The sequence below is a fragment of the Drosophila navojoa genome, chromosome 2, assembly GCF_054131105.1.
Source record: "Drosophila navojoa isolate 15081-1374.11 chromosome 2, UAZ_NAV_1.0, whole genome shotgun sequence".
NCBI lineage: Eukaryota > Metazoa > Arthropoda > Insecta > Diptera > Drosophilidae > Drosophila > Drosophila navojoa.
The window spans coordinates 20,852,097-20,873,956 of NC_142890.1; the positions used below are offsets into that span (position 1 = coordinate 20,852,097).

Here is a 21,860-nt window from a genome sequence, read left to right on the forward strand (position 1 = left end):
CCTCCCCTTTGGCTACCAAACTCCTTCCACCTGTTGATATTTGGCCGGTAAACAAAAGTTTTCTCCGCTGCTCGTCAGCCACAGTTGCTAGGAACAATAAACAAACTCAAGCCTCTTCGGATGTTTCCCCAATACAGGCATTTCAGTTTTTTCAAATCAACAAAAATTGTTGAACACGTCGGATCGGAATACACACAATTATATTTTCCATAGATTACCTTATTGTTTTTCTTTTTTGATTTGAAATTGACCGAAGAGTACCAAAGCCTGCAAGATGGATGAAATGGAAATTGCAAATGTGGGGCACTTCCAGACCCTGGTCCGCTACAATAATCCGGTGCTGGTTGTCAAGCATCCGGACAAGAAGGGCGCTCCGCTGACTGAGATGGAAATGAAGCGCCCTCAAACAGCAGGCGCCCTTCTAGACACCAAGAAAGAGACAGAGGAAATATTGAACTCTATATTGCCTCCTCGCTGCTGGGAAGAGGATGGTCAATTGTGGCAGCAATCTGTGTCCAGCACACCGGCCACTCGCCAGGATGTTATCAATTTACAGGAAATGCTGGACACTCGTCTACAGCAAACCCAGGCCCGCGAGACGGGAATATGTCCCGTTCGCCGCGAGCTCTACTCTCAATGCTTTGGTGAGTTTTTATTGGCTGAATTTACTCTCACACACACCCTAATAAGTTTCTCAATACAGATGAGATTATTCGTCAGGTAACAATCAATTGCTCGGAGCGTGGATTACTCCTATTACGCATTCGTGACGAGATTGCAATGTCTATGGAAGCCTACGAAACTCTCTACTGTAGCTCTGTGGCGTTTGGCATGCGAAAGGCTCTGCAGGCACATGAAGAGAAAGAAATGCTTCGCGATCGTGTAAAGACCTTGGAGTCAGATAAGGAAGCCCTGGAGGAAATAATTTCAGATATGAAAATGAAACAGGAGCAAGCGGAGCGTCGTAATGCCGAATTGCGCGCCTCCGAGGAGAAGAAGTTCACTGAGGAGATCACATTCCTTAAGAAGACCAATGCACAGCTCAAGGCCCAGCTGGAGGGCATTACAGCACCGAAGAAGTAAAAGGGGCATGTTATGTGTGCACGTTCTTTTTGTCGCGTTTAATAAATTGTTAAAAATGATTGGAATTAAATGTTGGGAGCAGCCGCTAAGAAGCTTCCGGTTTCGATTCAGCAGTTTCCTGCTCTGTAGTGGGAGCGTCAGTCTCTTGGCCTTCTGTTTCCTGCTGTTCTTCCATTTCAGGCTCATCCACGTGGATTTCATTCACTATTGGCGTGGGCTTGAATGCTTCTTGCGTCTTTTTAGTATTATCCTTTGCTACCTTTTTCTGTGGCGGCTCTTCATTGGCTTCAGTTGCAATCGCTGATGCCTCGTTATCAGAATCATCTGCATCGTCCTTTGGCAGCTGGCTACGCATGGCTTGCATCTCTTCCTCAGTGGGCAGCGTCTTCTTTAGCTCCTCCAATTTAGTCATGTAAAGCTCATAGACAAACTGCGCCATCTCAGACATGTTTTCTATGGTTTTACAGACATCGTCGGATGGCGTTTCGCTCGTAAGTCGCTTTGTTGGATATTCTTCGGCTGGCACCAAGCATAACTTTAATGGTCGCTGCATGAGCTGGAATATACTTAGATTAGTTTTAGTGCCCAGCATATCTCAATTGTTCCACTTACCAACTTGAAGGTCTGCTGTAATTCTAGGCAATTCTTGAATAACGATGCGCGTGCAAAGATGTACAACCCGAGACGTGCTCGACTCATAGCTACGACAAGTCGACGCACATCTCGCAAATGGCCAACAGCCTTTGTGCGCACCAGGGAAATTAAGATGAAATCATTCTGCTGGCCCTGGTACTTGTCCACGGTGGTGATCTTGTACGGCCAACCAATAAGCGGATTGTTACCACATCGAGCGTTGATAACATCGCGAATGAGATGCTTCTGTCCATTGTAGGTGGTCAGAATTGATATCTTCGCTGCTGGATAGCCAACCAGGCGCATGTACATGTAAAGAGCAACGATGTACTCCGCCTCAGCAAGATTCTGATTTAGAAAGATTGGTTAGAAATGTATCAAGAATAATGAACAATAATTAATAAATTACCTGATAGAAATAGGGATTCGGTTCACTTTCGCCCACGCCTTTGAAATCGTCCACGTTGATTAGCTGATAATCGTAGGCTAAGCCTGTATTTGCGTGTTTATATTCATCACGCTCAAAGATGTGCTGCAGATCGGACAGTTTCTTGTAGCGCCATTTATACAGCGAGCAAATACTGGAACGTGCACGTCCCTGACCATCTAAGTCAACAGTTGGTACGCCCAGGCGAACCAAACGTGTGAATAGGCTCTGCTCCATGTTCGAGTACTTCTGGAATGCCATGTTCTTAATAACGGGTGGCAGTTGGTGGTGATCACCAATCATAATCCAGCGTTTCAGGCGATTGAGACCGTCCAGCGGATTCTGCAGCAGTAGCGGTATAAATGTCTCTATTTCCAAGATTTGCGCCGACTCCTCCATTAATATGTTGTCATAACGAAAGCCCAGATTCACGAGCTCTTTGCGTTTGAGCGCTGCATGTGTACAGGTCATGGCAATGATTTTGGCCTCCTTGACAAGCAAATATTTGGAACGATCTAAGCCTGTGCGTAGTAGCTCAAAGGCGCGGAACTCCTCCAGCTCAGTGAATATGTCGGATATATATCGAAAGTTAGACTGCGCTATGCCCATAAGATCATCAAAGCTGTTTCCCTTAAAGAGTGGCTGTGGGGCATCGGCAAAGAACTTGGAAAACGGAAATTCAGCTTCAAACAGCGCACAAAGCTTACTCATATCCGTTTCATTACTGTAAGCTAGCATTTGACTTTGAAACTTCTCCCAACGTGCCATCACATTGTACAAATAAAAGTATCCTGCCGTCTCGCAGGTGTAGGCATTGTCGCCGCTAACGCCTAACGCCTCCTGCAATCGCTGAACCTGAGTAAGTAAATCCATACGCTTGGCCAGCACGTAGTTAACACGTCCATAGCGACTGAAGTCCTTTTCGGTTTCTAGCGCCTCTTCACCATGACCTAGACGCAGCAAATGCCGTTCATCAATATCCAGAGCCATAATCTTCTCGAACAGCTGATTTAGAGCTTGATTTGAGTGGGTTACAATCAGCGTGCGTTGATTGGGCTGATTGTGGTAAATGTTTGAGATAATCTGAACGGCGACATCTGTTTTTCCCGTGCCAGGAGGACCAACCACCAGGGTAAGACCCGGCTGCATACCAGCGCGTATAGCCTCGATTTGTGTGGGCGTAAAGCGTATGCAATTCTGTTTGGGTTTGTCGCTAGGATAGGGACCTCTCGCTTCGTATTTATAAGGCTGTACCACAATTGATTTAGAGATGGAAGACTGCTCCGTTTCCATTTGCTCCGTATCACTGTCACGCTGCTCAGGCACATCTTCAAATGTGAGGCGATAGGGCGGGGCCCTGTTTTCTTCAGGCGCTTCGCACTTGAGTTCGTAATCAGGGAAACTGGCTTTTAGATGATCGTAGTCAAGAAAGGTGTCATTGAACTCAAGAGTGCGTTCCTGATTTGGCATGTTGCTGTAGTGTGCCGCTGCCGGATCGCCATAGCCTAGCAGTATGTCGTGTAGCCAGGGAGGCACCACACACTCTGTGTTCATAAGATGCCGAATGGTCTCCAGCACGGCCTTGAAATTGTTCTCCTTTGGCTTGCGACGCATCAAAATGTTGAAGCTCTCATAGACGTCGTCGGCACCCTAAATAAATCAAGTAAGGATTAGCCGCCAAATAATGACATTCTAAGCTTACCTCTTGCAAGTCGTCCATGTCCATGCGATACTGATTTGAGTCCAGCCACACTCGATAGCTCCGCTGCTCACCCGGCAGCATGGGCCGCGGTTCTGGCCCCTCCTCAATGACACGCCCATTAGCATCGAGCATGCCTTCCACCTCGCAGCCCCGCACGCTAACCAAACCCACTTGAGGTATGAACGGTTCCCGGGGATTATACTTTGTGCCGTACGGCATGGTGGGTTTGACCGTGATAAGGAAGCAGACGTCATGCTTCCGCAGATTCTCCCACTCCTCCTTAATCTCGCGGCGTACTGAGAGCGTTACCCCCACATCGGCACGCACTCGCGATGGCTTCTTCTCGCCCAGATGCGGCTTGGCCACCTCGACCACAGCGAAGCTGGCGATAGGCAGTGCCATGCGAGCCCAACCACCAAAGACTACATCACCGTCTTCCGACTGCCACGGCAGCATCCTGCTGACAGCATCCTCAATATCTTGTCGAATCTCGTAGGTGGACTCCAGGCGAAACAGATTAAAATTGCGAAGCAGATAATCGTGCAGCGTGAGGAACTGTAGATTTAGCTTGGGCAGAGCCAGACAAGTGTCACCGGTATAATATTCGGATGGCACAACATTTTCATCCCAAATAATCTGCTCTGTGGGATAGAGCGGCATCTCGTTCAGCGCTTCCAGCTGCGAGCATCGTTTCTCATGTCGCATGATGAGCAGCTCACGCAGGAACTGTTCATCCAAGCGATGCCATTCGAATGGCTCCACGGCTTCGTCGGGCACAAGATTGAGAAAGGTGGCTATTTGCTTTAGCCCATCTGCATCCAATGCGCCAAAATGTTTCTCTAGCGACTCACGAGTGTCAACTGACGCCACATTGGACAAGGCAAAGATGCGCAACGTAGAGAACTTGGCAAACACAGCGCGCTGCAGTGACGTTATCTTTTTATAATGCAGCTGGGTCATATCATGATCAGTCAGCGAGTTACCCGTTACATCGTTGATTTCGAAACGGGTGTAAAACTTGAGCATATCCAAGAGCTGTATAAAATGTTTTAGACAGGGTAAGCAAAAAGATCATTATATTAATAATATAATATATTAATAACCATTTTTTTTAATAATTAAGATTATGAACTAGTAATAAAACAGAGACTTAATAATTGTATATTACATATGCATGCATCCTATGCAGTCATCATTATTGAGGCGCCCCTAACTGAACCGCTCCTGCGTTGTGTTGCAAACGCGTGCATTGAATGGAACGTATTTTTTATTACCACTACCTGTGCTCAGAACTCTACAAACACACGTATAGAGTCGCACACAAGCATCTAGAAAGAACTCTCTTCGAAACGCTAGCACAGGTAACATGACGCTAGAGAGGGAGAGAGAGGGAGAGACAGTGAGAGGGAGGGGGAGAGAGAGAGAGAGCTGGAGTCGGTCTGTAACAGCCGCTTAATTCCACTACGTCATCATTTTGGGCAATAAACTAAGAGCTGTGCGAGTCGTAAAGTCTACAAACTGTCAACCTTAACTTGGCATTGGGAGAGTGGAGAACGCTAATTATACTAACAAGTTAACAAAAAGCAGTTTGTCCAGTTGACGGAAGTCCTTATTGGGCTCGCAGAGAAACAAGATATGTGAAGGATATTTGATATATTCGTCGAATTTAATATTTTTTTTTTCATTTATGGAATTATATTTATGTTAAGATATTAAAAAACTCCCACTTTAAAGGCGTTTCATATAAAATCTCTTCTCTCCACAGAGATTTTTATGAAAACTGAAAAGTATATTGGTGTCGATTGTATCTTTGTGGAAGGTGTGATATGAGAAGGGCTTCTCTTAGGGAGTCGCGTTCAAATACATTGGGGTACCGCTCCTGCTTCTGCTCCCAAGTGCTGACAAGTGGGACACAATGAAAGACAAGGCACGCGTTTTCAATTGCAATGAGGGGTTGTTGCAGTTGCATTGTGCTGGGATGCACAAAGACGCCAGCCATATACGAGCCCTGTGGATGGAGTGCCTTGGCGTCTTATCACATCATCACACGGACAGTCAAACAAACAACAAACATGCACACACACACACACACGCAGCCAAACACACATTTGGAATTGCCGGTTGCCTGTTTTGCTCCAATTGATAATTTCCGTTCTTCAATTTAAACAAAGCAAACGAAAAACGCTTGAGTTCGTGTATGTGGAGAGGGAGCGAACGAGATTGACTCAAAGCCCTGCTTCAACGATTTGTTGTGCTTGGTGGTTGCTGTTGTGGAATGTTGTGAGCAGAAGAGACGACTCAGAGGGGAAGCAAACTCTACACTCAGCGAGTGCCAACTGCTGCTGCTCTCTCAGTCTGCTTGAGCTAGTCACTAGAAGTTAAGAGCGCGAACTGACGCGCTCACAGCCAGAGTGAGCGGCCAAGAGAGAGGGAGAGCCGCACTAGAGTCATATTCACATTCTCAGCCGCAGTCTCAGTCAGTTGTCGTTCGCAGCGGTTGGTTGTCTTTGGGAATTTGTGCGCTTGCTGTATAAAATGCAAACAAAAATTGTTTAGCAAATAAGCAATAGTATCTCGTGTATACTCGGCAGACTATGTGAGACGATCAGATTCGCTTGGCTTTAGTTTTAGTTGCATATTCACCCGGAAGCCCATAAACGTGTGCTTGTTTGCATTTGTGTTGAACTCTACAAAGAAATAAGAGTGAGGAGAAGAAACTCTCGTTCGTCGTCTGCTGTGGCTTGAGTTTTTGGCATGCAAGTCATGATCTTGGCTCGAAACCGGCATCAGCCACAGCTTTGATGACGCATGCGATTACGACTCTGAGTACGAATACGTGTAACTGTGTCAGTGTCTGTCTCTGTAGGTGTATCTGACTGCGCTGTGTGTATTTGAGCATGATGCTCGTATTTACGCTTGGCGCGCAAATTCTGCCCTACCTGGCGAAGTGCAGCTGCCTTCTGCTGGCCCTGCTCTCCGCCCTACTAGCCGTTGCCGTTTCCGCTCATGTGGCCAATAACAGCTCAATACAGGCGGCAGTGCCAGTCGCCCACGATCCCAATCTGGTGCTGGTAAACAAATGCTGTGAGAAGTTCGAGATCCATGTGAACAATACGTGTCAGCAGGTCAACCAGACGGGTAAGTCACCAAAGCCTCAACAAATATCTGGGATGGCTGGGAATACACCATAACAACATTCGACCGTTGTCAAGGGCGACGCCAATCACAATTAGTTCAACTCCGCTGTCGACTTGGTCATTCAACTTTATTGGATTTTGGCTCTTGGCATGCAACATATGGCCAAACATAAATACCACATTAGCTGGCAATCAATGGGGCAACCGCATGGGCGCAGCTAGCCAAAAGTCTTTTCTATTCTCTTATAAACAGAGCTAACATGATTTATTATTCAAGCAAAGAACGTAAGAACTCTGCTATTATTTGTATAACTTATTCAACAGTTGACGCCTAATTTTGTTGATAGGCAGAAATCAGAATTGATTTGTTGGATGTTTATTTATTTACCTATTAGTATCATAGTATTCATACTAGACAGCTTCTCAGCTAGCTTTGAGTCGGAGTGCAACGAGTTCCCACATATCTATTAAGACTGCTCAAAGAAATGTGAAGACCTTCATTTACATTCGTCTCTTCTGCTATATCATGCAACATGATCAACTACATAAACGAAACCTAAAGCAATTATCGCAACTTGCAGAAAATATTGCAGACTGGAATATTGTCTGAGCGTCAATTGATGCTGTTAATGCAGCTAAATATGTGTGTGTGTGTGCGTGTGTATGTCCAAGAGAATCTGGATTTGTGCTGCCTCTGAGCACGTAAATATTTATAGACATGTAGTGCTTTATGATTGGCTTTGTTCGCCTGTGTTTGCCCCGTTCCGTTGCTCTATTGATGCGCCCCGTTCTCCTCTTCTTCTTCATCTTCTTCTTATTCAATTAATGCGATCCGACACTAATGCCTTATGCGTATATCTGCATTTGCCTTTTATAGACTATTTCGAGCCGATGTTCACCAGCTACAGTGGCGACCAGAACAGACCAGTGGCCCATTTTAAGTTCGTTATAGGCCTGCCCAACTGCGGCAACAAACAGATGTGGCCTGTTCTGGACTATGTGGGGGTATGTACATCTAACTGGAGTGACAATTGGAACTGCTTTGACTTATGATTTTCCCTTGCAGAGCTACGACAAGTTGGTCCTCTTGGATGATGGAAAACTGAGGCACTACACGAATACAGAGGACGAGGCCGACGAGCAGCGCGGCGTGCAGACGGACTATGATGAGGATTTGGCTGAGGCGCAAAAGCCACGTTTCTACGACTATGAGCAGGGTCAATACTGTCTCGATAAGGTTAGTATTTTAGACATACGATAATGTGATTTCTTTTGTCTTTTCACGTCAACAATTTGTATATTGCAGGCTATTTCGCCAGAGCATAAACACAGCCTTTTTGCGCATATCTGTTTGGCCAGGAAGGAGAACAATTGGAATGATTCGAACTTCTTGCTGCGTAAAATACTCAATCCCCTATTCCACGGTATATCACTGATTATCTTGCTGATCATCGCCATTATCTATTTCATACTGCCTACACTAAGGTGAGATCAGTTGTTGAACATGGAGTACTATATTTATGGTTATTCATTGACACATTTGTTTCTTTTAGCAGAGATCTGGTTGGCAATATAGTGACTACGATAGCCATGTGCCTGATGGTAAGCCAGGCGGCAGATCTGGTCTGTATCTTCACAGATTTCACAAATCACGTCAGCTTCATTGTGGCTGACATAATACTCTGCTTCAGCCTTCTGGCCGCATTCTTCTGGTTGAATAGCTTCGGCTACTACATATGGAAAACATTTCGGTCGAGAAATGTTTTTCTGCGCGTCACCGATGGACGTAAATATTGCTACTATTCGTTCTATGCCTGGGGCTGCACGGCCACCATGGCTGTCCTCGCTGTCTTTGCACACTTCTTCCTGGACGCGGACTCGTACAAAAAGGAGAACATGCGAGGCGAACAGCAGACGATTGGCTGGCTTGGCATTTGCATATTCTTCGCACCCATTGCATGCACGATTATAGTGAACATCTTCTTCTACGTGACCACGCGGAAACTGATCAATCGTCGCACCGTCTACGGACGAATTGCACACAAGTTGAAGGCCAAGTGAGTTGAATGTCGTCAATCCTCCATATCGATGTTGAACCAATTCAATTGTCTTGCAGCTTTATCATGTTCTCGCTAATGTTGCTAGTGATGTCGTTTTCCTGGCTGTTTCTGACCATGTCATGGCTTGCCTTGGACGGCCTACTCTATGCACATATCATAGTGAATGCGTTCCAGGCGCCTCTGCTGCTCTATATTTGCGTGCTGAGGCAGCGTCATGTGACTTATCTGCTGAAGAAGTCCTGCTGTTACAATGAGCCGCCCTCAGCGAACGATTGGGGTGACGAAATGCACTACATGAACGGCAACGAATATTGAGTGCCCTCCATCCATGCTCCAAAGCCAAGTAATAGTTGAGTCTGGGCCTTAGTTTTTCATCAGCTAATTATAAGATCTACTCGTAGCTACGCTAAGTGTTTTTGTAGTTTAACAATGTTAAACATTGGGAATTGTACTTAAAGCTAATTTATGGAAGATATAATTAAACAAAGTCTGATACATACCTGACCAAATAGTTTGCCCTCTTCTCGCCGCACTAATGGACTCATGATCGCGCGCACAATCAGGTGGCAATCATCCAGCACGGTATTGAAGAAGCGACGCGTGGGTAACAGAGCTTCCAAGTCAATAATGAATTCCAAAAAGCGCTCGCAATAATGAACCACGTTACTATTGAGTTCACCTTCCAATGGTATGCGCTCCAGTATGTGCAAAAAGTCTACGATAAGATTCTGCATAAAGTGACGTTCCCACATGACATCGGGCTTTGCATTCTCTTTTTCCTTTTTCTGCAAGCGCTTCCAGTATTTGCGCCATTCGGGCACCTCCCGCAGCTCTTGTTCGCGGCGACCTACAAATTTTATACATTCATTTAAATAAATATGTACACGCTGAGGATTTATTTTACTCACGCGGCTGTAGGCAGTGCCACATAGAGAGGGAGACAAGGCGTTTTGCCTGTTCGCGACACAGCTCGATTTCCATGCTGTTGAAACAGTGATTTAGAAACATGAGCAAAGCCGTCCGCTCACGCATTGTGCTCTTATTTTGTTTCGTCGCTTGGTCGGGTAAGCAACTCTCCAGCACGTGGCGAAAGAATCCCGGGTATTCCTCCGGCAGCTGCTCGAAGACATTCCAAACCTCGACGCGTTCCCGAAACTTTTCGTTCGCCATAATCACGATAGACATTAAGTGTGCGTGTGTAGCCGACTTGCGCTTGTAGTTGGGCCACAAATACTGCTCCAGGTACTGGCTAAATTCTAGCATATTAATCCGACGTGCGCTACTCTTTCCACTCGAAATTTCGTCCGCATATATTCGCTCTATGATGTCAGCATTATATGGCAAATGCTTGTCCTTTGTCTCAGGCGACCAGTACTGTGATGCCAGCTGAAACAGAATCAAAGTTGGTTTATAATGGGTAAACGTTTAGGTCTTGCGGAGCACCCACCTGCCAAATAACATCAGAGCTGAACTGATCCAGGGTAAGTGCACCAATCTTTTCCTTAGATTTCTTGTCGACTTCCTTGGTCGCTTGCGCCTTTGTTTGACTGCGGCGTTTCATTTTGTCGCTTGTAAATTATACACAACTATAAATAAGCAGTTTAGCGAAATTGCACCAAAACAAATGCCGGCCGCGAACAATACGACCGTATGAAGCAAGCGATAAAATACCACAAAAATAAATATATATTGTGTGCAGCCCTGCTTGAATAAAATTTGCCAAGTGTATTTATAGGCATTAACTGTAATGCTCAAAGTAAAGAAGTACGTGAATATAAAATGCAGTTTCTTTTAAATAATTGACTTTAACTTTATGTCAAACAAAACAATTTTCTATATATTATGATTCAATCTTTTAATCAGTCAATTATACTATCGATAACAGTCTTAAGATGGCAGCACTATTTTGCCTACTAAATTTTTGATACAAACATAGTTTGAGAGTCATAGCACTAACCATAGTCAAAACGCCGACATCATGTCTCAGCCGATGCCGCCAGAAAATATAAATGTAAGTATTATTGCTATTTAATGCTGGATGATTAATTAAAATTACGAGTGAATTTGCAGAGCCACATACTGGCAGTGCTCAGCCTTCCGGTGATTGACAGACTGTCACAACTGGAGCTATTATTTGACCGCTGCACCATTCGTCAAATTCAGGACATTTACCCGCTCATTGTGCATTCGATATTTGGAGTTACTGGCAATCCGGTGGGATGGGGATTAAGGACGACAACACTGGAGAACTCAATGCTTTCTTACAACAAGCTGCATCAGTTCTTTGCTGTGAACGGCATTTGGATGCACATCTGTCATCGACTGCTAAATGAGACTACAAAATTCGATATAGATATTAATTTATTGCCGGTTAGTGATTAATTAATTAGAATATTGAGTATTGTAGCGAACCTGACTTATATTATCTATTCACAGCGTAAATTCATAAGCATGCTTCAAGGTGGTCCCATGTTCTACTCCGATCTAATCAACATAGACCCCATAAAGCATCAGCTAACTACGCTCTCCCTCAACGCCTTCGATTTCTACATGCTCCACTTTGTGCTGCACGCGCTGGTGCCTCTGCACACCATCAATCCCATTGCTATGCAGATACACAGCGAGAGGACGAAGACAGTCTATCAGCTGCTGGTTGCCGAGTATTTGGATAACTTCTTGCCGCACTATCCAAATGCCAACATTGAACCATCAAACTATGTGAGCAGTGTCAAGGCGCCGCAACCGCTGCCCGCCCAGTCTCTGCAGCCGCAGCGGCAGCTGCGGTATCTTAAGCTGCCCAGCTCATATCGGAACGATAATGTCGACGCTGACAGTGTAGGGATGGCGAACACGTCGTCGCAGTCTACGTCGGATGGCAATGCGACTGCTAGCCGGATCTATACCTGGCGCTCCGAGTCTGTGGTGCATTTCTTCGTTGATATTTGGTTGCGCTATGACATCGAATCGGAGCACCATCTGCCCAGCAGCGAGTTTGTGCGAGGCGTTCGTACGCTTGTCAAGCAGATACATTTCTTTGCCAATGGATCGCGTATGGATCACAGTCCGCTCTGCCCGCTGAGAAAACTATCCCTAAACATGGTTAAGGGGCGCATCTATGCGTTCCTCTGTAGTCTGATCGATCGCTGGCCGTTGGACAGCTCGTTGAGTGTTGTTTTGGAGCTCTGGCTGAGCTACATTCAACCGTGGCGCTACACTATGGGCGCCACCAATCGAACGTGAGTGATAGCATTTCAGTAGTCTCAATTGTCTTTATATTCATATTTATATTCCCGGTTCTTCTCTTGCAGCTCGGGCATAAATTATGAGCCACCAATTACATCTGTCTATGACGGCTTCATAATAGATAACCTGATAGTGTATACGCATATCTTTATGCAGCTATTGCCTCGATTTGAGCGACTGGATTACTCGGTATATCGTAATGCGTACATGCTGCATCGCCTGGCCAAAACGTTCTCGCAGCAGGATTTGGTTGACAGATTACAGCGTTTCGAGCGTCTGCATTCGGGCAATTCTTATGGATTTGACTCGCCTCAGCGCCAAGTCAATATGCTGAAGTAGGTTTGATTTGCAAATCGTTTTGGCAGCAACTGCAATCAGGTTTCATTAATTTCAATTGCAGCAAATCACACAACAGTTCCTACAATGCGCAATGGAATCCCCTAGTCAGCTCCAATATACCACTGCTGTTTAGTGAGCATATGCATTCGAGAATTCAAAGCTTTCTGTTTGGCATAAGCGTGGCACGAAACTCTGTGCTGACGAATATAATTAGTACGCTGCGTAAAGAGATTATGGACCGACAACGTTCGGAGGGCTATATAAAAAATCTATTGAAGAAGATTCTTGGCGAAAAAACACAGGATGAAATATTGCTACGTGAGCTGAGTCGCATACCCGAGGTGTTGCGTCAGTGCTTAGATGCATTCTGTCGTACCTTCAATGTAAGTCTCTGTTGTCCCAGTTGTCAGTATTTCTTAATGTGAAAATCCATATTTCATCAGGTTGATCCGAGCACATTGTCTATGCACGAAGCCCTACCAGAGGAGCCGAGTCCACCCGATTCCCCTTCTTTGAAGAATTTCAGCTTTTTCGACTCGAATGACATGCTGGATACTTCAATGTTGACTCCCCATCAAATGTCACTGAATTCTTCCAACATGCAGCCCACTGTCGATCCAGCGCTGTTGCCAATCAAGTCAAATGAGATTAAACCGCTGGTGAGACTGCTGCATCGTATATCGGAGGCCATCAATAACAAAGTAAGTGCCCAGCACCCTGTTTTTTGTGCAATCCAACTGTTAATAATTTGCATAAAATTCCATTTAGTATGGCAGCCGAATAGCAGATTTCTACGTGCGAGACGATTTTTACGGGAAGCTCGCACGGCAATTACTGTACGCGCCCATGACGGAAAAGTGGTTTGAGAAAAGCAATGGCAACGTAGATATTTACGAGAAGCAGCTACCACCGCGCGTCAGTCTACGACCGCTGGGCTCCATACCCTCGATATGTCTGATCGTACTGGCATTGTGTTTTGGTCACTTGTGGTGCGGTGAGGCAATAATTGGCCTACTGCTCCTATGTACAGTGTTTCTTATTTACTGCATGCTATTGGCATTATTGTCATAAGTATAAGTATTTATATATGTATGTATTCTGATTATAAAATTGATATATTTTAAAAACCTAAACGAGTTTTTTGTGTAATATAATTGCTCGTCGGCTTTTTAAATGTTCATAGTATTCACTATGTCTTATCGCTTTAAATACGTAAAGCTTAATGTTGTATTTTTGCTAGATCGCGTACGCATTGTCACTATTCCATTAGCGATGCAAAGTTGCCGCACAATTATTATTAATAATTGAATTAGTTGATGGACAAAGGCAGTTTAAAATAAATAGTTTTCTCAAAGAGTATACTATATAATATTTTATATTTTGTATTGTGCGTACCGCAGCATGCAAATTTGATTTTGTTTATAGTTCTATAAATAAAATTGTTGCACTCGCGAAATTCCAAAAACCGTATAAAATGTTTACGCGTATTTCTTGGAATATATATAGATATATTTGTTTCGTATCGTTCAGATATATGTACATACATATAAACATTTTTAGATAAAAGGTACAGCCCTTATATCGTGGGTTGGACTGGCATAGGAATTAATTAGTCAGTAGACAACTTACTATGCAAGGTGTGGAAGTGCTCCAGAGATTATAGAGTGTAGATAATTCGTAAAGTGCTCAGATTAGCGCTTAGATTATGCTATAATATTATATTAAATTACATTTATGGACAAGAGATTGTAGATTTTACACATTCAGCGGGCACGATAAGATTATTTTGGGCGCATAGCTGTGTGAGACGGCGGCACACTTTTTCAGCGAGATTATAGCGATCGGACGTGTTGTGCACTTCGCGCACAAATCAGCAATAATTCGAATTAAAAATGGATTGTAGTGCCAAACCGAAGCGTAAAAATCCATGTGCACAAGCCAGTATTCTATCCCGTCTATCATTCGCTTGGGCTGTGCCATTGTTATTACGGGGATGCCGGCAGGGTCTCAATGCGGACGATCTGACCGAGTGCCTGAAGGAAGATCACTCCGAGCAGCTGGGTAATCGACTGGAACAGTGAGTGTTTGTTATTATTCGAATTAAAGTATTTCCATCAATTGAAATGTGCTCGCTTTCAGTGAATGGCTTAAGGAACTAGCGACTGCCCAACGAAAGTCAAGAAACCCTGAACTTCGCAATGCTTTGCTGCGATGCTTCTGGACCCCATTTATAGTCAATGGCATTCTGTGCGTCATATTCATCGCACTCAAGTGAGTCATAAGTTTTTTAAAAAGCTCAATCAATTATTTATTTGATTTATTTATTTACATGCATCTTATAGAATGCTGATCGCTGCAATTCTAGCGCAGCTCCTGCTGCAGTTGCAACAAAAAGTGGCAGAAACTGTCATATATAAAATAAATGAACTGCCCCAATTGCTCAATAATAATTCATTGGGTACGTTTAATATATCCTCGCCGGACAATGCCGTCGCCAGTAAGTAGAAGTCAAAGTATTCACAATTTATATCATATGATTTTATTCCATATCATATTAGCCAACAGCTCCAACCAGGCTCGGTCATTAGGCACGTCAGATGGCAGTTGGTACAATGTTTACAGTCTTGGCGTGTGGCTGGTGGCTATCAATTTCATCTCCTGCATTCTGTGGCATCATCTGTATTTGCGCCAACGTTTGATGGGTGCTCGCATGAGAATTGGCTGCTGTTCGCTGGTCTATCGCAAGACCCTTCGACTCTCCATGCGCACAGTGGGCGGTACGCCAGCTGGTCATCTAATCAATCTCATTTCGAACGATGTTAGTCGACTGGACTATGCCTTAGTGTTTGCGCATTACATCTGGATCTTGCCTATCCACTCACTGGTCACCTGCTACATTGTTTGGCTGCAAGTTGGGTTTCCAGCACTGATCGGAGTTATGGGTCTGCTGCTGAAGACGGTGCCAGTGCAGGTGGCCCTGAGCAAGTTGACCGCCGCTCTAAGGAAGCGCATTGCACGGCGGACAGATGTGCGGGTGGGCATAATGAACGAACTTATGCAGGGCATTCAAGTGATCAAAATGTATGCCTGGGAGAACTCCTTTGAGAAAGTGGTTTCAAATGCCAGGCGCAGTGAGGTGCAGCAGCTACGATATGCCAACTATCTATATGGATTTCAGCGCACGACCAGATTTTTCATACAGCGTACAACTTTATTTCTGACCCTGGCTGCAGCCGTCTTCATGGGTCAGAGCATTACGGCGGATTTTGTGTTCTCCGTGGTCATATACTACAACACACTCCAACTAGTTGCCGCCGTTTACTTTCCCCTCGCCATTAACTTGCGTGCCGAGGCCGTGGTCTCTATTGCACGTGTCCAGACATTTCTGCTGCAGGAGGAACGGGAGAAATACCTGGAAAGTCCACGAAAAGCTGACACAGGAATGGATTCTCTTGCTCTAAATAACATTAATGCAAGCTGGGATAAGGAAAAGCCACAGAACACACTTCGGAATGTTAATTTACTCATCAAAAAGGGGCAGCTCTGTGCCATAATAGGTTCCGTTGGATCAGGGAAGAGCTCTCTACTCCAGTTGCTGCTAAGAGAATTGCCCATTATTGATGGCAGTCTCATTGTAAATGAGGAGGTCTCGTATGCATCTCAGGAGCCTTGGCTGTTCAGTGAAACGGTGCGAAACAATATTCTTTTTGGAGAAAAATACGATCGAAAGCGATACGTGGATGTCACCAAGGCCTGTGCTCTGATCACTGATTTCCAGCAACTACGTGATGGAGACGAGACCATCTTGGCAGATCGTGGAGCTTCGCTGTCGGGAGGCCAGCGAGCTCGCATTAGTCTGGCTCGTGCCATCTACAAACATGCATCCATTTACCTTCTGGATGATCCGTTGAGCGCGGTCGATGCGCATGTTGGACGACATCTGTTCGACGAGGTGATCGGCCCCCGTGGCAGACTTGCTCAGCAGAAGGCGACTCGGGTTCTGGTCACTCATCAGGTGCACTTTCTCTCAGACGCCGATTGGATTGTCGTAGTGGAGAAAGGCGAAATCGTTGCCCAGGGCACGTATCAGGACATCATCAATAGCGATGTGGACTTAGCAAGATTGCTAGAAACTCCTGTTAAAATTGAAGATATAAATGCTGAAAAGGAGGCGTGCCCTCTGCCACGCAATGAACCTGAAGAACAGGATGAAGACGAGGACATTGATGCTCTTTCCGATGGTTCCATGCCGTTAAAAACACGCACGAGAAGGGATAGCATTCAGAGTAACCATTTGGTGAGTTTTAGGTCGATATCTTTAAACTGGTTTATCATTAATTAACTGAACATTGTAGGCAGAAAGTGGTAAGCAGGCGAAGCTCCCTGAAAAGGATAATAGCCTAGCTGAGACTCAGGCAACAGGAGGGGTATCGGCACGTGTCTTCCTCGAATATTTCAAGGCGGGCAGCTCATTGCTGGGCATCGGCTTCATGGTGTGCATCATGTTGCTATCGCAGATCGTTTTCAGTGGCTCCGATTACTTTTCCAACTTCTGGACGCAGCAGGAGCATCTACGCTCTCAAAGCGAGCCCACCAGTCTGAGCACCTATGAGTGCATGTACATCTATGGAGGTCTCATTCTGGGTGTGGTCTTCATGACTACGTTTCGCGGTTACCTATTTCTCAAGGCATGCATGCATGCATCGAAAGTCTTACATGATCGAATGTTTCGTTGCATTTTGCATGCGAGCATGCGATTCTTCCACAATAACACCTCCGGCCGAATACTCAATCGCTTCTCCAAGGACATTGGCACCATGGACGAATGGCTGCCTCGACATATGCTCGAGTTCATACAACATGGTTTGGTTATATTTGGCATATTGGCCTTGATTGTCGTTGTCAATCCGATGCTGTTTCCCGCTGTGATGGTTGTAACTCTCCTAGATATGCTCATACTAAAGGTGTATCTGCGACCCTCGCAGGACCTGAAGCGCATGGAGGGGATTTGTCGGAGTCCCGTGATTTCACATTTAACATCAACTTTGTCCGGCATTTCGATCATACGCTCTCGCCAGATGCAGAGCACAGCTATCAGGGAATTCGATCTGCTGCAGGATGTGCACAGCGGCGTTTGGCACTTGGCAGAGGCCACAAACACGGCGCTTGGACTTTGGGTGGATACAATCAACTCGGTATTTCTCGGAGCTGTTACATTCAGCTTTATTGGGCTCAGCGGAGGTATGTCGGTCAGTTTGAGTGGTAAGATAACCTAAAAAATAAACCAAAGGAACTCTTCCATTTTCAGCTACTTTCAGCGGAAATGTTGGCCTGGCCATCTCTCAAGCCATTCTTCTTTCTGGCATGGTTCAGTACTGCGTCCGCGAGTTCGCCGAGTCACTCCAGCAAATGACAAGTGTTGAACGCGTACTGGAGTACACGGAATTGGAGCAGGAGCAGTCGCCTAACAGTGATAGCAATGAACTTTCCCCACTTTGGCCGCAGCATGGAAAGATTGAATTTCGGGACATGAGCTTGCGCTATGATCCAAATGGATTAGCTGTTCTCAATCATCTCAATTTAGTTATCGAGCCCGGCTGGAAGGTGGGGATCGTGGGGCGCACGGGAGCAGGAAAGTCTTCGCTTATTGGGGCACTCTTCCGTCTGGCATACATTGAGGGTGGCATTTACATAGATGACATCGAAACGGGCAGCATCTCGCTGGAGACACTACGTACACGCATTTCCATTATACCACAAGATCCTGTGCTCTTCTCGGCCACCATCCGTTACAACTTGGATCCCTTTGAACGCTACAGCGATGCAGAGCTGTGGCGCGCTCTCGAAGATGTCGAGCTGCGAGCTGCGATTCCCGGTCTCGACTTCATGGTCGGCGAACGTGGCAGCAATTTCAGTGTGGGTCAACGACAGCTCCTTTGCTTAGCTCGCGCGATTCTGCGCAACAATAAGGTCTTGGTGCTGGACGAAGCCACTGCTAATGTGGATCTACGGTAACTATATTTCAATCGTTCTCAGTTCGTAGTCTCAAACCCCTTTCACTTTTCAGCAACGATTCTCTGATCCAGACTACGATTCGTGACAAGTTTCAGAGCTGTACAGTGCTGACTGTCGCACACAGATTGCGCACTGTCATGGATTCGGATCGCATTGTAATAATGGACGCCGGCAATGCAGTGGAGTTTGATGTGCCACATGTGCTGCTACAGAAACCAGACGGAGTACTTACACAGATGGTGGAGGCAACTGGCGGCGAGGCCGATGCATTGCGGCAGCTGGCCAGCAAATCATTCCAGGAAATGCTGCAGCCAGGGGGCAAGAAAAGAACTGACGAGAGCCAGTTGCTCATGCTGCTAGAGCGAACTGCAGGAATTCTCGTTGACAACCAAGTGCCATCGTAGAGACCTCGAGTCTGCATATGAAACTTTACTTTACTACTAACCAAAGATAAATTAGACATAAGATTACAATGATGTGTGCTAACTACATATGTATGTATGGGCAACAGCTTAGTTAAATACCCCTCACGTGCATTAATGTTTTAGATATGAAGAATCTTATTATTATATTAGAGGGCTGCCGCTTTCGGTCTGAGGGTCAGGGCGAGGCGTAAGGTCTGATTGGGCACAGTCACCATGCGCAGGATGCAGTCCACCGGCTGTTCATTGAGGCACTGCATGGTGAACTGCGAGGCGCATTTGCCAAGCAGCATGTGCAGTTGCTTTAGGGCAACGCGTCGGCCGATGCAGGAGCGCTGGCCAATGGCAAAGGGCAGGGTGCCATGAGGCTGATGCACCTGCTCCGTCTGCCCGAGAATCCAGCGCTCGGGCAGAACTTTGAGCGGTTGCTCAAAGTGCGCCGGATCCCGGCCGGATGTGTAGAGAGAGATGAGCACGAGGGTCTGCAATGAGAAGGCTGATAATCAGTTCAATTTGAAGAGTATAAAGAGTCTGCGGTCCACTCACATCTTTTTCCACGTAATGGCCACCTATTTGTGAATCCTGCGGCATGTAGCGACCAATGAATGGGGCAACTGGGTACAGTCGTAGAGTTTCCTTAATCAGGCCATGCAACAGCTGCGACTCAGCTGCCGCTCGTTCCTGAGCGATGCGACGCTGCAGTGGCTGATCACAGGAGAGCACATACAGGGCCCACTGACTGCTGAACGCGGTCTGTAGGGAATTGATAGGAAATTATTGTAACCAGAGATGGGTTAAGCTGCTCAGCTGCAGACCGTGTCACCTGCTGCTATGACCAAATCCACGAAAATTCGTTTGATCATCTCGCTGGGCACCGCCGCTGCTTGCAGCTTGTGATATAAGGCTTCCTCCTGCTCCTGCTCCGATTGCGGCTGCTCTCGTTGTAAGCTAATGCAGAGCTCTATTATGGATGCACCCTGCTGCAGCACTTCTCCCACATTGTCCTCAAAGTCTCGCCAGATGCGCAGGCGCAGCAGTTGAGCCAACCTGGGTGGAAAGTTCATCAGCCGCGAGCTGTGCTCGAACACCTTGTGGACGATTTGTGTGAATTCATCCAGGGCGCATTGCATTTGAGGGCAGATCAAAACTCTCGAGCCGAACATGATGCTGCAGAGAACTGGAGAATTTAACTGTGGTTAATGAGGGGTCTGCGAATGAATTGTTTTATGGCCTAACCTTCAATGGACCAACGATATAATTGCCTCTCTAGGTCTGGCAGCTCGTAATGTTCTCCATTAGCTGCTGCCTGCTCGAGGCTCGTTTGCCATCTGTCCACCAATTGGCGCGTACAGCTCTCAATATGCACGTCCATCCAATTCAAATTACCATTGAGCAGCAGCCGATTAAGTATACGCCTGTTGTGCAGCCACTCAGCGCCCTCCCTGCTCAAATTTACAATTCACGATTCGAGTTTTAAGTGCGATTTGCAATTCATTTTATGCGCCACTTACATAAAGAAGAGTCCACGTTGGCAGTCATGTCGCTTGTTATAGAACGTCCAGGCATCCGGCAGCGGATGCTGTGGATACTGACCCTCTTGCAGAAAGAGACTGCGCATTAGATTCGCGGACGATACGAACACTGCATCCTGGGTGCCGCCCAATCTTTCGCGGAAGATAGCTCCGTACTGACGATGTCGGGCATCCACATATTTATGGAGGCTTTATGGAGATTGTTTTCAAATAACTGTCTTTCAGGCAAATCTTCACACTTACTGCGGTGCTCCGCCGGCTGCTATCAAATCGAACAGTGTACCTACAATGGGCAGTCCTTTGACGCGTGGTATGGGCACATATTTGGGCACTATCTGCAGGCTGGGGCTTGAATAGCTGGTTTGCAGTTCGGCCTTAAAGTGAGACATAATGCGCAACAGCAGCGTCCGGAGCAGCTGAACAACCCAACGCAGCAGACCGTCGCGGCACAGCATTTGCTTGGTCATCTCCTGTAAACCAGATCAGCCCAGGGGACACACCGACGCGCCCAGCTGGCAGACAGGCAGCGAAGTACTCGTAATGCCTACACGATTCTCTCCCACGACTCGATTTTGAGTCCAACTCACCACGGCACGACAAGGGCAAGGCCAGTCTCAGAACTGATTCGACATGCTGTCCGGCTTGTGCCTTATAACCGATAACGGTCGAAAATAAAAAATAAAAAAAAAAATGAAAATGCGAAGAGTAAAGACGAAGACGAAGACGCCGAGTTTTTGAGCACGCTAAGGCGCGATAAGATCAGCGGCACCTTGGTTGTAATGCTTGGCAAAATTGCTCGACTACCTGCCTATATTACCAGACAGATACTTGCCGCCTATTTGGCCGTCCCTCAGGCCAGTGTGCCTTAATAGTATGCGCAAATCCAATAAACGAAACTCCAACGAAAGTAGATGCTGAGTGGACTGAAAATGCGTTCGCCTTCGATATTGCTGGCCATGCAAATTGCGCCGAGCGCCCGAAGATATGGCTTTCGGCGGAGCGAGCATTGAAGAGTTTCAAACATAATAAACATACGACTCGGCTCTTCCTCGTACTTCTTTGGATTATCACGTTCCTCCAAGCTCAAGCGTTCCGCGGTTCTCTTTCAGAATTGTTTTGGTTTTGCATAAATATGTATATGATATGTATATGTGCACACAAGAATAATGTATGTAATTATGTATGTACATATATGTACATATATTTTAGATAATTAAATTAATTAGATGAGTAATTAATTTATTTAAATTTAATTAATGCAAAGGGG

The 21,860-nt window shown here is 45.9% G+C and overlaps 6 protein-coding genes across 8 annotated transcripts; 4 read left to right on the top strand and 2 right to left on the bottom strand.

Moving 5' to 3' along the window:
• Positions 1-179: 179 nt before the first annotated feature.
• On the top strand, positions 180-1,175 carry Dnali1 (Putative inner dynein arm light chain, axonemal Dnali1). Its single transcript, XM_018112433.3, has 2 exons — positions 180-644; positions 704-1,175. Exons 1-2 carry the CDS (start codon positions 275-277, stop codon positions 1,081-1,083), a joined length of 750 nt encoding a protein of 249 aa, XP_017967922.1. The 5' UTR covers positions 180-274; the 3' UTR covers positions 1,084-1,175.
• LOC108659479 (RNA helicase aquarius) lies at positions 1,094-10,710 on the bottom strand. The gene is made up of 7 exons (XM_018112428.3): positions 10,490-10,710; positions 9,951-10,428; positions 9,543-9,889; positions 3,846-4,880; positions 2,126-3,793; positions 1,696-2,064; positions 1,094-1,639 (listed from the first exon to the last, which is right to left on the bottom strand). The coding sequence occupies exons 1-7, from the start codon at positions 10,601-10,603 to the stop codon at positions 1,169-1,171; spliced, it is 4,482 nt and encodes a 1,493-aa protein (XP_017967917.1). The 5' UTR covers positions 10,604-10,710; the 3' UTR covers positions 1,094-1,168.
• mthl5 (G-protein coupled receptor Mth-like 5) lies at positions 6,268-9,541 on the top strand. Of its 2 annotated transcripts, none has more exons than XM_018112431.3 (6): positions 6,268-6,983; positions 7,860-7,987; positions 8,049-8,219; positions 8,289-8,467; positions 8,536-9,039; positions 9,099-9,541. In XM_018112431.3, the coding sequence occupies exons 1-6, from the start codon at positions 6,743-6,745 to the stop codon at positions 9,355-9,357; spliced, it is 1,482 nt and encodes a 493-aa protein (XP_017967920.1). In that variant the 5' UTR covers positions 6,268-6,742; the 3' UTR covers positions 9,358-9,541. The 2 variants fall into 2 exon arrangements, with proteins under 2 accessions (XP_017967920.1, XP_017967921.1); XM_018112432.3 differs by having other exon boundaries at positions 6,269-6,983; positions 8,539-9,039.
• Positions 10,711-10,909: 199 nt separating the features above from the next.
• LOC108649038 (sphingomyelin phosphodiesterase 4) lies at positions 10,910-13,854 on the top strand. Its single transcript, XM_018098034.3, has 7 exons — positions 10,910-11,053; positions 11,113-11,412; positions 11,479-12,278; positions 12,351-12,620; positions 12,686-13,007; positions 13,068-13,325; positions 13,393-13,854. The coding sequence occupies exons 1-7, from the start codon at positions 11,021-11,023 to the stop codon at positions 13,693-13,695; spliced, it is 2,286 nt and encodes a 761-aa protein (XP_017953523.1). The 5' UTR covers positions 10,910-11,020; the 3' UTR covers positions 13,696-13,854.
• A 460-nt stretch (positions 13,855-14,314) lies between these two features.
• Positions 14,315-19,112, top strand: LOC108659522 (ATP-binding cassette sub-family C member 4). 2 transcript variants are annotated; one of them, XM_018112481.3, is made up of 7 exons: positions 14,315-14,701; positions 14,764-14,895; positions 14,967-15,121; positions 15,183-16,921; positions 16,980-17,865; positions 17,933-18,635; positions 18,692-19,112. In XM_018112481.3, exons 1-7 carry the CDS (start codon positions 14,517-14,519, stop codon positions 19,041-19,043), a joined length of 4,152 nt encoding a protein of 1,383 aa, XP_017967970.3. In that variant the 5' UTR covers positions 14,315-14,516; the 3' UTR covers positions 19,044-19,112. The 2 variants fall into 2 exon arrangements, with proteins under 2 accessions (XP_017967970.3, XP_089121404.1); XM_089265278.1 differs by having other exon boundaries at positions 14,990-15,121.
• sad (Cytochrome P450 family protein sad) lies at positions 19,054-21,255 on the bottom strand. Its single transcript, XM_018112474.3, has 6 exons — positions 20,837-21,255; positions 20,573-20,782; positions 20,298-20,503; positions 19,877-20,238; positions 19,608-19,814; positions 19,054-19,543 (listed from the first exon to the last, which is right to left on the bottom strand). The coding sequence occupies exons 1-6, from the start codon at positions 21,058-21,060 to the stop codon at positions 19,211-19,213; spliced, it is 1,542 nt and encodes a 513-aa protein (XP_017967963.1). The 5' UTR covers positions 21,061-21,255; the 3' UTR covers positions 19,054-19,210.
• Between the last annotated feature and the right edge of the window lie 605 nt (positions 21,256-21,860).